The sequence below is a fragment of the Topomyia yanbarensis genome, chromosome 3 (assembly GCF_030247195.1).
Source record: "Topomyia yanbarensis strain Yona2022 chromosome 3, ASM3024719v1, whole genome shotgun sequence".
Classification (NCBI taxonomy): domain Eukaryota; kingdom Metazoa; phylum Arthropoda; class Insecta; order Diptera; family Culicidae; genus Topomyia; species Topomyia yanbarensis.
This window is the reverse complement of record NC_080672.1, coordinates 55990098-56006436: the sequence shown is the minus strand read 5'-3', so window position 1 is coordinate 56006436 and position 16339 is coordinate 55990098. Positions and strand designations below refer to the sequence as shown.

Here is a 16339-nt window from a genome sequence, read left to right as displayed (position 1 = left end):
GCGAAATCGCATTGTGTTTCGTCCTCAGTACGGCACATTTAATCAATGTAAAAAAAATGTCAAGTGAGTTTTTTCTAACGTATATTTAATGCTGAACACGAGTTTTGTGTGGTTTTTCGATATTTTTGTTCTTGAAAAGAAAATACGAACATCAACATGAAACATACGCTTGGGGGCACGATAGGTCAGCCGTTTGGGGGCACTATAGTTCATCACTATAATGGAAAGTTGAGTAAAATTGTGCGTACTTTCGCGCGAAAACCGCCAAAACGAAGTGTAAAGGACATAAAGAACGCAATTGCATCTGTTCAAGAGCTCGTGTTGAAGGAAAGTGCTCGTCATCAATGCAAGCGCGTCAGATATTTCGCGGGGGTTAACAATATAATATTTTAAGGTGTTGTTGAAGTAGATAATCGAAAAATGTAAGATCCACAAAGAGGAAAAAAGGAATAAAAACGCTAATCATCCCACGGCTAAGCAACCACGGGAGTCGGAATACACAACTTCCATTACACACTCTGGCGACGACGAGGACACCGAAGAAGACATTGACAATCAAAATCGGACGCAGCTGCTGTTTTTCAACATTTCTTTCCACGGTTTCATGATTTTTCGCATCATTTGTTATTTTCTTACCTAAATGACGTCAATGGATTGCGTTTATTATTTGTGTTATTAATTTTTAAATATTCTGCAGTATCCATACTCTTAAAATAAAAGTTGAACCGCTGATTTTCTAGGCGTGTCCATTGTTTTATTTGACCTCGAATATAGTGTTCTATTGCACCCCCTGATTTTAAAAGCATAGAAAAAGTACATTCGCCTTATTGGATTTAGCTTGAAAAATGTTTAGCCAGGCATAAAATCATTATTGCCAAATCTTTCCCAGATGTATAACCTTTCCAACGAATGCTTGTTTGTCAAAAACAGTGCAAAATACCATCAAACGAGTGGTCGCCAAATAAAACTGACCTACTTGACCCCAATCGACTATACTATACATGTGATGTACTATTCGGTTCCAATGATATACCCAGCGCGGGAGTTAACTCCGCTAGCGAATGACGGATCTCAATAGTGGTAATAGCGCGGGAGTTCTCGCTGAAAGAAACAACATTGAACACAAAAGTTTGACATACGCGCTTCCTGTGTACTCAAATACAACGCAATAAATATACGGCTTGCTTTAAATTCAGTCATGGTGCGCAGTCTCATTGGCCACTTTTTTAACTGAACTGCTAGTTGGACCTTTTCTAACTAAAAACAACTAAATGTCAAAATATTCTGTCAAATTGTCTTTAATAACAGTACCTACTTATGTGTTTTTGATACGTTTGACTACAACTATTCCTACTTCCGTCGTACTGGAACATGATAGCCCTAATGCTCAAAAGACTCGATGTATGTACGAAGATCAAATTGCAGCGTGCCATTTCTGTCAGCCATCCGTACCCAACAGAAAGCTATAACAAATAAACAAATTTAAATAAAGTAAGGTAGGTGAGCAGTGTCAGGAACATTATCGAAGTGGAATGGAAAAAATGAAGAAAAACTTTTTGAAAAAATAATTCGGCCTTGCGAGTAACGTTCGCAATGAAATAGCTATTGCTGGTTTGGAAAACGTCCTAAACCAAGAATCTATTTTGGCCCTGGGTACTTGAAAATTAAATACAATATTGTTAATATTGTTATAAATGGAAAAAATCTCATGGAACAAGTCATAGTAAGCCTAAAGCATGAAACAGATGAGACAGTCGTATGTTTTATTCTGAACTGTGAATTTTCGAATTAATAATTTATAAAGGAAATAGTACTTTACAAATATTACTTAGGCTTCAGCCTGAAACTTAAAGCGCTAATGCAATGTAAAAAATAACCTCTTATGGAACATTTCCAGATAGTTGAATTAATCCAGAAATCCAGTGATCACAAAGAAAGTTGCCAAATTCAAACTATTTTTCATTTGGTGTCTTCTAGTTCAATAGGAGGAGGAATATTATCACACTATGAAAAACACTAGAGAAAAGATTTCGCCTGGTTTTACAAAGAGAACGTGTTCCAGGCGTCGCTTTCGTATAATATATTTCCTTATTATGTCAAAGTTTTAAATGCTTTCTCGCTTTTGAATAGACGTACAAATCCTTTTCGCAATACCAACTTGCTTTCGAGTTCCACTCCATATTTCAACCCAATCGTTATCTTCCCAAATCGGGTTGCCCTCCCTATAACCAATGCTGAAAGCAGTCCGGTACACCATATAATACCATTTCCTTTCTATAATGATGCGCTCGATTGGAGCCCGGTTCTTCATCATCGAAACCGACCGTCAGGCAGCTCAACTGTTCAATTTCCTTCCCAGCAGCATGCTTTGCAGCTATTCATACAGTTACAGTACCACCTTCTGGTGCACCGCACGTCCCTACCCCCCCCCCCCCCCCCCTTGAAAACAATAATGGATTATGGATCGATAGAGTTGGCAAAAGTGCCACCACATCCTCCCATTCAATACAGTTTCAATTTCAACGAGTTGTGGTGCTTTCATCTCGTGCGTCCCACGACAAATCTGGAAGATGCTAGCAACAAAAGCGGAAACCGAAGATTGTTCAGGGTTGTTCCGAAAAGGATTTTCTAGGGTCGACTTGATTTTTCGTTTGGCTTTGGGGGCATAGCGAACACGAGCTTGGTTCAGTTCACTTCATTCAGCATTAAGAATATGGGGAACGGTTTCCAAATTGACACCATTTATACGGATCTCAAAGCAACTTTCGATTAAATTAGTTATGAAATTTACGTTTCGATTCCGTCTCATCAGAATCCGGCACTAATTTAGTGACAGGACTGATCTTGCGTCGGATTGACGCTAGATCAAAAAGGAGACACAATTTGTGTTTCTGAGCAAACCCTATTTTAGCTTTCGATTGCATCGATCACACAGTACTATTTGTAAAAGATAAACGACTTAGTTTAGCTTCGAATTATGTGAATTGATTGAAGTCGTATCTCACATCCCCGCCCCACCTATCTGGTACTGGTACTATCTGGTAATGGATTTGCTTTTTAACTTCGCCTCATCAGTACCTGGTAGCCCGATTTGGCCACACAAGGAACCAGTTGAGCCAAAAAGTGGGAAAGGGAACAACTGATGACGGATGATGTCCCAACTGATCATGTACAAAATGGTTTTAATCCATTTTTCTATCAGGGAATAGTTTGGATAGTTAGAATCCGACAGTAACTTAGTGACATGACTAAGCTAGCGCCACGTTGACGCTAGCTCCAAGAAAGGAAAGCACTATTTGTGTTTCTGAGCAAACCTCTAGTCCTACATGATATCCCGTAAGAAATCTGGCGTTGGCTTAGTCCTGTCACTAAGTTAGTGCTGCATTCTGATGAGACAAAGTCGAAAGGGAAATTGCAGAACTAATTATAGGTTTTGTGACCTTCACGCGCAAAGGTGTTTTTTTTAACAATTTTCTCTTTAGCGGAGAAAATATAGTTTTACCAAAAATTTTCTCCACTAAGGAGAAATATAGCATATAGTGCAAAGTGTAATGCGTTTGCTTGTGGTCGCAGCATGTTTCGATTTCGGTATGATCGCATCTTTAATCAGAGCTTTGTGAAAAATAGTGCTCCGTATTGGATTTAACCAGGCATTGTAATTCTCTCTCACTCACGCGAGAAGAAGCTTATCCGATGTCCAAGTTTTCCGAGATAAGACGAGTCACAAAATTCTCCATCTCCATAAGTAGCGTGAGAATAATTTTTCGGATAAAATTTATTTGTTTTTTTCCTTCTCACCGGAGAAGATGATAATATTTTAATTTCGTGAAAATCAATAAAAGCGTCAAAATATACACTTAATTTCAAAGAAAAGCGGCAAAGGAGTACGATAGACTTGTTTTTTCGTGTTTTGGATTAGCGGGATCAATGCAGAGAGCGCAAAAAGGATACCGTGATAAACTCATTCGCTCATTCTCCGGCGGTTTTATTTATCCGGAGAAATAACATGTATTTATCCGAAGAAGTTTTGCGAGTGCTAATAACTTTTCGTGTGAAAATGTGAGTTTTTATTGTCGCAGTAGTAAATTATCTGGACACATTTACTCATATGAGCGATAAATGCAATCCCTGGATTTAGCATATAACTGGTGACCAAGACAGTTTTTCAGATACTGATGAGACGAAGTCGAAAGTTAAAGTTAAATGTGTTATAGGATTAGTGCCCGAAATGGTTTTTATTTTTAATTTTTCCTTAAGGATAAATATGACGGAATATACGTATATGAGACCTATTAATTGTCACAGTTCAAAGAATTTTAATTGATCACTATTGGAATTAAACCTCCTGAGCCAAACTGAAGATGCTTCCAATAGTATCTCATATTTATAATTCCTTCCATTGTTTTTTCATCCTCCCCCCAGGTGGCCAAACTGCTGCAGAAAGGCGTCACACCGGACGCGACCAACATGGACGGACTGACGGCACTGCATCAGTGCTGCATCGACGACAATGCCGAAATGCTCAACTTGCTGCTGGACTACGGTGCCAACGTGAATGCACAGGATAGCGAACGATGGACGCCGCTACATGCGGCTGCCACCTGCGGGCATCTGAATCTGGTCAAGATTCTGATTGGCCGAGGCGCTAACCTACTGTCGGTGAATGCCGACGGGAATATGCCGTACGACATCTGCGACGATGAGGAGGCACTGGATTACATCGAAGCGGAAATGTCGAAGCGAGGTGTGACGCAGGAACTGATCGATGAGACGCGGGCGGCAACGGAAACGCAGATGTTGCGCGATCTGCAGGATCTCACCGAGAAGGGCGGGGATATGGAAGTACCTGACAGCCATGGCGCGACGCCGGTGAGTTGGTTTTGAGATATTAAAATTGTCAGTGATAATCAATAACATATATTGTAATTTTCTTTTAGTTGCACATAGCGTCCGCTAATGGATACACGAGAGCGGTTGAGTTCCTATTAGAGCAGCACGTGTCGACGGACGCCGTAGATCACGATCTCTGGACACCGGTGCATGCGGCTGCCTGCTGGGGTCACGTGAGTTAATCCCCCATACAACGGTAATAATATTCTCAACCTAACTGCATTTCTCCTATTACTTTTCAGCTGGAAGTACTAGAGATGCTAGCGCAAAGCGGCGCCGATCTGAATGCCAAAAACAAGAATGACGAAACGCCTTCCGGTGAGTTTTTTACGTGATAACAATTCTAGCAGACGTTTTAATATTCTACTGTATCGTAGATATCTGCGAAGATCCGGAGATTCGGGAACGAATAGAGCAGCTCAAGTCGGAACAGGAGAGCAAACGACTGGCCGAAGCTCAGCGCAAGCGGGTGCGGCGATCCCAGAGCAATAACACCAGGTAAGTGGCCGGCTTTCATTAGCATATCATCCGCGTGGGAGCGAAGGATGTGCTTTAATATATGCATTTGATTAGCACTAGTTGGAATAATAATCGACACCTTTTCGCTTGCCGTAGGGCCCAATCCGTGCGGCGAACTTCACTGCGAGACAAGGGTCTCACCACGAAGAAGGACGCAGTCGAGGAAGCCCGGTTTCGATTACAAGTGCAAGAGGTAAGTCCACTAGTAGGGTTATTAATCAATCTTGAACTGGAAATGTAATTAAACTGCTGATATTTGGTAATCGTTGAAATTTAAAACGCATTCCATCTTCAAAAGCAACTGCTACTCGAGCCTATGTATGTCAATACAGTTTGGTTTGAATAACTCAAATCTTATCAGAAACTTTTTCGTTGGCGTGAAACAAATTCTTCTAATGCTGGTTGTTTTTTTCTATTTCGAAGTGCAACTTAATACGTTGGTTCCGGTACCTTTCATAGTCATTGAAACCATCAGGATGGTCTCGCCAAACTTTTTTGGAAAGATTATTGATCAGGACCGGCGTTACCCTTTTAGCCCGAGTGGGTAGTAAGATGGAGCATAGGGTGGGAGCTTTTACTAGAGATTTGTCGCCTTTTCATAAGCTTACAAAACAATCACTTTAAATCACTGCGTTTGTGCAAATGAAATCCTCGTACATAGAGAATTGCAAACGTGCGCATTAAAGGGTGTAAGGAATCAAATGGTACCACAGATAACGGTCATTTAAATTCACCATCGTTTTCAAACTTTTAGGGAATAAAATATTATCGATTATTTTCCGTGTTCGTTTTAGTCGATTTCCTAGGAATATCCAAATGCACGTTCCTTTCTCTTAACACTGCTCATAAGGTCTTGTACAACATTTGGACCAACTAGTTTTTGATTGGAGATCCATTTTTCCTCATTCTACTTTTGCTTTCACTTCCTTCCTTGGCTTCATGATGGCCCAGTATTTTTTAATTGACAGCAAGATCGTTAGGCATGAAATTGACCTACCAAACCTTGTACCACTCCAGAACATCTTTCGAGTAATGGGGCGAGGTTAAATTAGGCCAGAAAAGCGCAGAGCCATCGTGAGATCTCAGAAGTGGAAGTAGACGCTTTGGGGGCATTTTTTATATACTTACGTACCGGTTATCATAAAAGGTGTGCTCCGCTTTCCACCCGAGCACATTGCCTGCCAAATCAAGTATTTATTTTTGTTTTTTTTTTGCAAAATTAGACGTCTTCTGCTTTCTAGCTTCCTCAGGAATGTCGATCTTATGACAAGCTGTAAAGAAAAGGAAGCATCCGGAAATCTGCGTCCACATAAATCTCGTCATCCATGACGAGATGATACAGTTTAGGGTACAGCTACCGCACACGTGATTTCCCCATAGTATTCTGTTGTTTATCGATTTGAAAGTGATGCAATGTGAGGTCGTACACCCCTATCAGCATGCCTTATCGTTGCAAACTTATTCCGGAAAAAATGCTATTGCAGAAAAATTAGTTTCCCTACTGGAATATGAGTAGTGAGGGGTTGCAGAAGAAAAGACATTTTTTATTGTTGTCCCTTAAGGAAATTTGAGGTGCTAACCGACTTACATAAGTTATCATGTTTCATGAAACTCTACTTATATACACGAAAACGCCATCGAAATCCAGTACCATCTTTTTGGACCACCGGTGTCGGAGTCGTAAGTGTGAGTACTTCTCGCCCCAGTGAGTCTGGGTTCTATCCCAGGTCGTTGCGATTTTCTGAGGTGAAACATTTGCTAATGTCAGTCCTTGCTGTTCATGGGCCTATTTTTTGGGTACAGATGGTGGAGTCGCCGCTCTGGCACTCAGTGCTAGTGGATACTGGACAAGTAACCACAAATAAAATATCGGATTTAATTTAATTTGGTTCAAAATATATTTAAACGGATCGACGACCCTTTCTCGACGGCAATGCGCGTGTAAGTACCTACAAAAGAAGTTGAGATCGACGGCGTAGTCACCGAGACGAGTTCGGTTTGCGCGAATTTGCTGAAGTATGAGGTTGTCTGTTTCAAGAACCCCATACTTCAGCCAGTGAAGACTGTAAACGATCGTATTTAACGTCAGTCACAGCTAACGGATTAAAGACCTGTCAGCTCAAACTCACACCGGACGACCGTCCCTGGGTCTGCTGTACCTAACCATCTTCTCGTTCACAAGGTTTATATATCTGTTTGCCGTTTTTTTGCCACATGTCCCAATCGGATTAATGGCAAATAAGTGGGGGCACAGCCACAGCAAACAAGTGTGCATACACTGAATTTTGGAGTGAGAATTTTAGAAAATCAAGTAAATATATTTTAATAAAATTAAACTGTTGGACGTCCTAAATCGATTGTATTTCAAAAAAAAATCGTTCTCAATTTTTATGACAACCGAACTTACAATAGTATTATTCTGATCATAAACATGAGCAGTACAATGTACTTGATGTGTGTGAAGAAACTGAAAACTCACTTGAAAAGAAATGATATTGTGTTGGCTCCTTGCAAAGTAATCCATTTTCGATTATTTTTGTCTATCCTGAGCGTGGTCACGGGACCTCTGGCCCTAGCCCAGTGTATCCTTTCGCAAAGATTCCTTGAATGGAGGAACCTTCTCCGATACGATGCGTTCAGACTTCGCCATTGAACTAATTACATCCAAAGTTTCTACAGAAAATACATTTATAGCATTTTGAAAGTGATACAATTGGATTCTGTACACCCTTTATGTGCGCGAGATGCGTGACAGTTTTCAAAATATCTGTTTGTTCAAACTTTTGAGTGGGTAATTACAGAACAAAAGGACCCAGACCCACCCAACCCCGTGCTTCAGTAGATCCACGCACAATTTCGAGTCGGTGACCGCACCGTCGATCTCAACTTCATAAGCGGGCATTTAGATGCGGTAGTCCTTCACACAAGCCTTACCGACACTAACGTCATTTGCTTGCTTTAGACAGAATATCACAATTCTGAACTTATCTGGACAACCTTTCGGGATATCTGTCACTGTTGAATATGTCTGCGTTAGTTCTTTCAAAATCTTTACAATACTCAGCGGATTATCTTTGGTCCGAAAGAAGCTCAAACATGGTCCAACCGAGTTCAATCGATGTTTTTAAATGGGAAATCGGAATTTGGGGTTTTTTAGGAGAGTTTATTTATGCCCGGGTTTATTTATTATGTGATTTTTTTTAAACATTTACATCTGAAGTCTTTCCTCAGGGTGATTCATGTTCACCGCGGCATATTCGCTGATAATACTGCAAATACCTTTGCGACCACCGCCTTGGGAGAGCGAAGCCATTTCCATGTACACAGGAAATCATTGTTCGAAAGTCGAACTAAAAATAATTACTAAGTCATCAGTCTCTGCGCATCGCTCGATCGAGATACAAGAGTTTTGTTTCCAGTCCGTGCTAAAAAGAACAGTACTAATCCGCGTTCAAGGTTATCTTGCGCATTCTCTGCCTTTTCGAGGTTTCGGACTTTTCTCTTCTCTTGTGCGTGTGTTAACCGTTAGACCGCATTCCTCAGCCTTTTGTTCGCAAAGTGAGGATTGAACAGTAACCAGCTATATAAGCTGGATTGGTGCGTCGTGGGAAACGAATATACAGATAAGTTAAATCTACCTTTTTGATACATTTACGGCTTATTCCCGTCTGCTCGGGTGCTAACCCCGTGCGTCGACGGTGTCGATGGCTCCTTCCCCGGATGGCCAAATTGAGATCGAGTCGACTTCTAAGGCTCTCCCCCGACCCAAACAATATCTAGAGCTCTCGACCGGTCCCTTTGTGGTCTTCTTTCGGCCCAAAATAAAATCGCTGAATCTATTACAGATTGCGAAAGACTTGACGGAACGATTCTCGACTGTGACCGAAATAAAAAAGGTCCGCTCAGACAGGCTCCGGGTCGTGTTGACTAACTCAAAGCAGGCAAACAATATTGCTTGCTGCGAGCACTTTACGAAGGACTATTACGTGTATATTCCAGCTGTAAAAGTACAGTCTGAAGGCGTTGTCACCGACGAGAGTTTGACATGCGAGGATCTGCTGCAGTACGGGCTTGACCGTTTTAGAGACCGCTTACTTCAGCCAGTGAAAATACTGGAGTGCAAGCGTTTGCTCTCAGTAGTAATTGCGGAGGATGGTTCAAAAACGTACCCCCAATGAAACTCTTATCGGATGACTTTCGCTGGTACCGCTTTGCCAAATTAAGTCCTCTTGCGCAAGGTTCGTCTGCCTGTGCGTCTGCTTGTACCGCGGGTCATGAATTGCACAAAGTGTAAACAATTGGGTCACACAGCCACCCATTGTAGCAATAAGGCCCGGTGTGGAAAATACGGTGAGAATCATGTGGATGATTTGTGCAGTAAGAATTCTGAGAAGTGTCCTTACCGTGCAGAGAATCTGCATGATATCTCGGCATGTCCCGCGTACAAACTACGCGGGGATAAACTAAAACGTTCCCTTGCGGGACGATCCGAACGTACTATCACAGAAATGCTAAAGAAAGCTACGCTACCATCCTCAACAGACATCTATGCTCACTTGCCTCCTGACGAGGGCGAGACTGATGACCCACAAGAGGGAACATCTACTAGAGCGCTTAGAAGTTATAGGAAGAGGAAGAACATTTCCTCTCCTAAAGTTCCTTGTATAGGCCAGAAGGTATCCCTTGACGGGCTTCGAAAGTCACATCTATTGGAAGTGTTGCAACCAAACCGAAGCAAGTAGCTCCTGGTCTCGGAGGATTAAGTCAGAGAAGGAGTTCCCAACACTTCCCACGTGTTGTTTCAGGTCGAAAATAATCACAGCACTGGAATTATCAAACTCTCGGATATAGTGGACTGGATAATAAAAACTTTCAATATAACTGATCCTAATAAAAGTCTTATGTTAGCTTTTCTCCCTACAGTAAGCACATTTTTGAAGCAATTGACTGCTAAATGGCCCCTCCTTTCAGCGATTGTATCCTTCGATGGCTAACTCATCGAACGAGGTCACGGATTTGATCACTGTTGTACAGTGGAATTGCAGAAGTATCATCCCGAAAATTGATTCCTTCAAAATTTTAATAAATAGTTTGAGTTGCGATGCATTTGCATTATGTGAAACTTGGTTAACTTCAGATATAGATCTCAACTTCCACGATTTTAATATTATTCGCCTGGATCGAAACACCCCCTATGCAGGAGTGCTTTTGGGGATCAAAAAGTGATATTCCTTCTACAGAATTAACCTTCCCTCGATAACAGGTATTCATGTTGTCACTTGTCAAGTAACAACCAAAGGCAAAGATCTTTGCATAGCTTCTATAAATTTACCCCCCCCCCCCGCCCCCCCCCCAACACCGCGATTGGGCATCGCCGGCTACATTACATCATAGAATCTCTGCCTGTACCGCGACTAGTTTTAGGAAACTTTAACTCTCACGGTATGGAATGGGGTTGCCTTTATGATGATAACCGTTCCTCTTTAATTCACAATATTTGCGACAACTTCAATATGACAGTTCTAAACACGGGTGAAATGACACGGATTCATCCCCACCAGCACGCCCAAGCGCATTAGATTCATCCCTTTGCTCGACCTCGCTACAGTTAGAATGCGCGTGTAAGGTAATCCCTAATCCCCACGGCAGCGACCATCTGCCGATCGTTGTCTCGATCACCAACAGCTTAAGACCATTGGAATCAATCAATACTTCGTATGACCTCACACGATATATCGATTGGAAGAGCTATGCGGCCGCGATATCCGACAACATCGAATCTACCCAAGAACTTCCTCCGGAGGAAGAGTACAGCTTTTTGGCTGGTTTGATTCTCGACAGTGCGAATCAAGCTCAGACCAAGCCAGCACCCGGCGCGAACATACAAAAACGTTCTCCCAATCCCTGGTGGGATAAAGAGCGCTCAGACGTGTACGCGGAGAAGGCCGCCGCGTTTAAGACCTTCCGGAACGACGGGTTACCCGCTAGTTTTCGACAGTATGCGACGTTAGACAAGCGAATGAAGAGTTTGATGAAAGACAAGAAACGTGGTTATTGGTGCAAGTTCGTCGACGGATTAACGAGGGAAACATCGACGAGCACTCTTTGGGAAATAGCCCGACGTATGCGAAACCGAAACAGTACTAATGAGAGCGTGGAATAATCAAACCGTTCGATATTCGATTTCGCCAAGAAGGTTTGTCCGGATTCCGCCCCGGCACAGAAGATATACCGCGCCGCGTCCCCTCACGATAACGCGAACGAAACACCTTTTTCGATGGTGGAGTTCTCACTTGCCATCTTGTCGTGTAACAATAAAGCTCCAGGGCCAGACAGAATCAAATTCAACTTGTTGAAGAATCTGTCAGACTCTGCCAAGAGACGCTTGTTGAACTTATTTAATAAGTTTCATGAGGCTAACATTGTCCCACACGATTGGAGGCAAGTGAAGGTCGACGCCATCCAAAAACCAGGAAAACCAGCCTCGGACCACAATTTGTATCGACCGATCGCAATGCTATCCTGTATCCGGAAGTTGTTCGAGAAAATGATCGTATCCCGCCTCGACAGTTGGGTTGAAGCAAATTCTTTACTCTCAGATACACAATTTGGCTTTCGCATAGGCAAAGCGACGAATGATTGTCTTACGTTGCTCTCAACCGAAATTCAAATGGCCTATGGTAGCAAAGAGCAGATGGCATCAGTATTAAGGGATATTAAGGGGGCCTTTGTTTCAGTTTCTTCCATTCTTCCAGAGAAGCTGCGCGAGCATGGTCCTTCAGCAACTTTAAACAACATTCTACTAAACTTGCCACATGCATTTTCGCATGGTGGCCTATCGGCATCACGATTTAGTTACATGGGCCTTCCCCAGGGCTCATGTCTAAGCCCTCTGTTATACAATTTCTACGTCAACGACATTGATGAATGTCCTGACAATTCCTACATGTTAAGGCAACTTGCAGACGATGGCGTGGTGTCTGTTACGGGACCCAAAGCTGTCGATCTACAAGGACCATTACAGAATACCTTGGACAATTTGTCTGCTTGGGCTATTAAGCTGGGTATCGAATTCTCCACGCAAAAAAAAACTGATCTAGTTGTATTTTCTAGGAGGCGTGAACCAGCACAATTACAGCTTCTATTAATGGGTCAAACTATCGCTCAGGTCTTCACAGTAAAATATCTAGGGGTCTGGTTCGACTCGAAAGGCACTTGGGGATGCCATATTCGGTATCTGAAACAGAAATGCCAGCAAAGGATCAACTTTCTTCGTACAATAACCGGAACATGGTGGGGTGCCCGCCCAGGAGACCTAATTAGGTTGTATCAAACAACGATACTGTCGGTAATGGAATACGGATGCTTCTGCTTTCGCTCCGCCGCGAACATACATTTCATCAAACTCGAAAGAATTCAGTATCGTTGTTTGCGTATCGCCTTAGGGTGCATGCAGTCGAAAAATCAATTTTGGAAACTCTCATATCGATTGCTCATTCGATGCGATATCTTGAACCCGGAGGTGATTGAAAATTTCGAAAGGCTTGTGGAGCTCGATTCTCAGACCCGTTTCGTGTTCCTGTACTTTGACTTCATGGCGCAGAATATTAATCCTTCTTACAATCCCAACCGTGTGCATTTCATAAGTACTTCTGAATCTACTGTTTTCTTCGACATATCCATGAAAGACGAGTTTTGTGGAATTCCGCACCACATACGCCCACAAGTGGCTCCAAACATTTTTTTATAATAAATTCCGAGAAGTCCAAGTCTGTTCTAAGATGTTTTATACTGACAGCTCAAACCTCGAAGGGTCCACTGGCTTCGGTATTTTCAATCAAAAATTCACCGCCTTCTACAAACTCAGTGACCCCGCTTCAGTTTACGCCGCAGAATTAGCTGCTATTCAGTATACCCTTGGAGGCATTGACACATTACCCGCAGACCATTACTTCATCGTCTCGGATAGTCTGAGTTCTATTGACGCTATTCGCCCGATGAAACATGGAAAGCACTCCTCGTATTTTTTGGGGAAAATACGGGAGCTACTGAGTACCTTGGTGTGGGTCCCTTCTCATTGTTCCATTCCGGGCAATGAGAAGGCGGACTCCTTAGCTAAGGGGGGTGCCCTAGAAGGTGACGTTTTTGAAAGACCAATTTGCTTCAGCAAATTTTTCAGTATTACTTACCAGAGAACCCTCGAAAGTTGGCAAACTTCATGGAGCAATGGTGAACTAGGAAGGTGGCTACATTCGATAGATCCTAAGGTATCGACAAAACTTTGGTTCAAGGTGACTCGTGACTTCATTCGAGTGATGTCCCGACTCGGATTCATGGCAAACCATTACACGCGGGATGCACATCTCCAGGGGAATTGGGCTTGTGGTGACGGCTATCATGATATCGAGCAAATTGTCTGGGCTTGCTCCGAGTACAGTGCTGCCAGGTCTCGGCTAATGGACTCCCTCCGAGGAAGAGCACCCAACGTCCAGGTTCGAGATGTTATTGCAAGCCGCGATCTTCTCTATATGTCCCTCGCATACACTTTCCTTGAAACCATCAATATACAGATTTAACTGCCCCTTTTATTTTTCTCATTCTCATGAGTGTCTTCTTCCGCCTGTACCACATACCCACGAAGGGTTGATGCGACTCCAAGCCGACACCAAACATCTCTGTCCAATGAGCCAACAAACACGGGACATACAACACAAACATCACACGCGCAACTCGAAGGCTTTCCGAGCCGCATCTGAGCCGTATTACGAAATCGTCTGGAGGAACCCCTGCCGACTCGTGGTCCTCCACCCGGCGTCCCAGTACATAATTCTTCCCCATCCCAGTCTGTAACCTATGCCGTTGATCTCTTGACGCCTGAAACTGTAAGTTAATAACTTTCTCCCCCTGTCATCTTTGTCCACCCTCCCTCCCCTGACTCTTATACACTTATACACAGAAGTATCACAACCTTACCTACCCCCCCCCCATTATCTTCCCGAAGCATTTCGCTCTTTCTGTCTCTTCTAGTTTTAACTATTATATTACATAATCTCGTTGAAAATGCCCAACTCTACTACCATATAAAAATAACTGTAATTAATCTCCCAGAATCTTTACAAAATTCATTTACGCTCTCGAATTATTCCAAGGTATTTTTATTTATACTTCTAAGATAGTTAAAGGGCGAACACGAAATTATTGCGACACCGAAAATGTCATGCCAATTTTCTTATAATGTTTAAAATCAAACCAAAATTTCAGGGTAGTTTTATACATATATTTACTTCAAAAATCAAAAGAAAAGTTAATCGATGGAGCCTTGAGTGTAAAATTGAACGCATTTTCGCTTGATGCCCTTCATCAAAGTCTTTACAGTGTCATCCGGTACCAGTTTCTCAGTTTTTTTCCATTTTCTTAACATGTCCTTCTCGTCTTTGATTGTCTTCTTGCCCTTCCGAAGTTCCCGCTTCATCATTGCCAAGTACTGCTCCACCGGGCGCAGCTCCGGACAGTTTGGCGAATTCATGTCCTTTGGAACAAAATGGACGGAATTGGCCTCATACCACTCCAGGACACTTTTAGAATAGTGGCATGATGCCAAATCTGGTCAAAATAGTGGAGCTTCGTCGTGCTGCTGCAAGAACGGCAAAAGGCGCTTCTCGAGGCACTCAGATTTGTAGATCTCGCCATTTACTGTGCCCTTTGTCACGAAAGGCTCACTCCTCAGTCCGCAAGAGCAGATGGCCTGCCAAATGAGATATTTGGAGGCGAACTTCGACATTTTCTTCTTCTTAAATTTGTCGTCCATATCGAACTTGCTCTTGCCGGTGAAAAACTCCAACCCCGGAATTTGCTTAAAATCGGCTTTGATATACGTTTCGGCGTCCATCACACAGCAGTCATATTTTGTCAGCATCTTCTCGTAGAGCTTCCGTGCCCGAGTTTTAGCCGTCGATTGTTGTCGCTCATCGCGGTTTGGGAAGTTCTGTACCTTGTATGTATGTAGTCCAGCTCTCTTCTTTGCATTCTGGACGTAGCTCTGCGACATGCCGATCTTTTTAGCCAAATCACGGCTTGAGACGTCGGGATTTGCTTTAATCATCCGCTTCACTTTTCCCTTAGTCTTTTTGTTCTCCGGTCCCGGTTTTCTTCCAACTCCTTTGCCGAGGCCCAACGTCAACCGCTTCAACACTCTGGAGACGGTTGAATGGTGAATGTTCAACATTTTTCCCAACTGCCGGTGCGATAGGTCAGGAAATTCCAGGTGTTTGGAAAGAATTTGTTCTCTCGACTCGCGTTGGTTCACCTCCATTTTCGTTGAATCGAAAAACACGACTTCGACTATCACCGAAAAATGCAACGTAAGCTTAAGTTGGATCCTAAATCGTTTTGGAGGTACGTCAATGAGCAGCAGAAAGAAACCGGCTTGCCTTCTACAATGTTTTTGAATGGTGAAGCTGGTCATGATTCACAAGCCATATGCAAATTGTTCGCCTCTAAATTTGCGAGTGTGTTCGTCAGTGAGACACTGTCCTCGCAGCAGATTGACGTTGCAGCTAGCGGCGTGGCCCAACTCGAACGCTCAGTGAGTGAGATTCGTGTGGAGCACTCGGATATTGTATCAGCAGCATCCAAGTTTAAAGCATCGTCATCTCCCGGGCTAGATGGTGTCCCTGCTGTGTTTTTGAAAAAGTGTATATCTGGTTTGGTGGATCCACTCTGTCAACTATTCAAAATGTCACTGACAACCGCGATTTTTCCTCAATTGTGGAAAGCAGCTTTCATCTTTGCTGTCCACAAAAAAGGTGATCAGAGGAACATTGACAATTATAGAGGAATTTCTACGCTCTGTGCCATTTCCAAGCTCTTTGAGTTAGTCGTGGTAGAGTCAGTGTTTTTTCACTGTAAGGAATATATTTCTAAAGACCAA

General features: G+C 42.8%; 1 protein-coding gene across 9 annotated transcripts in view; it reads left to right on the top strand.

Annotated features, from left to right (window-relative positions):
• The window catches only part of LOC131690643 (protein phosphatase 1 regulatory subunit 16A), a 449834-nt gene that overhangs the window by 356691 nt on the left and 76804 nt on the right, over window positions 1-16339 (top strand). For all 9 annotated transcript variants that reach the window (XM_058976564.1, XM_058976565.1, XM_058976568.1 and 6 more), the window contains 5 exons: window positions 4423-4869; window positions 4938-5063; window positions 5133-5208; window positions 5268-5388; window positions 5506-5602. In XM_058976564.1, the coding sequence (XP_058832547.1) occupies window positions 4423-4869; window positions 4938-5063; window positions 5133-5208; window positions 5268-5388; window positions 5506-5602 (867 nt within the window). The remainder of the gene's footprint in view (window positions 1-4422; window positions 4870-4937; window positions 5064-5132; window positions 5209-5267; window positions 5389-5505; window positions 5603-16339) is intronic.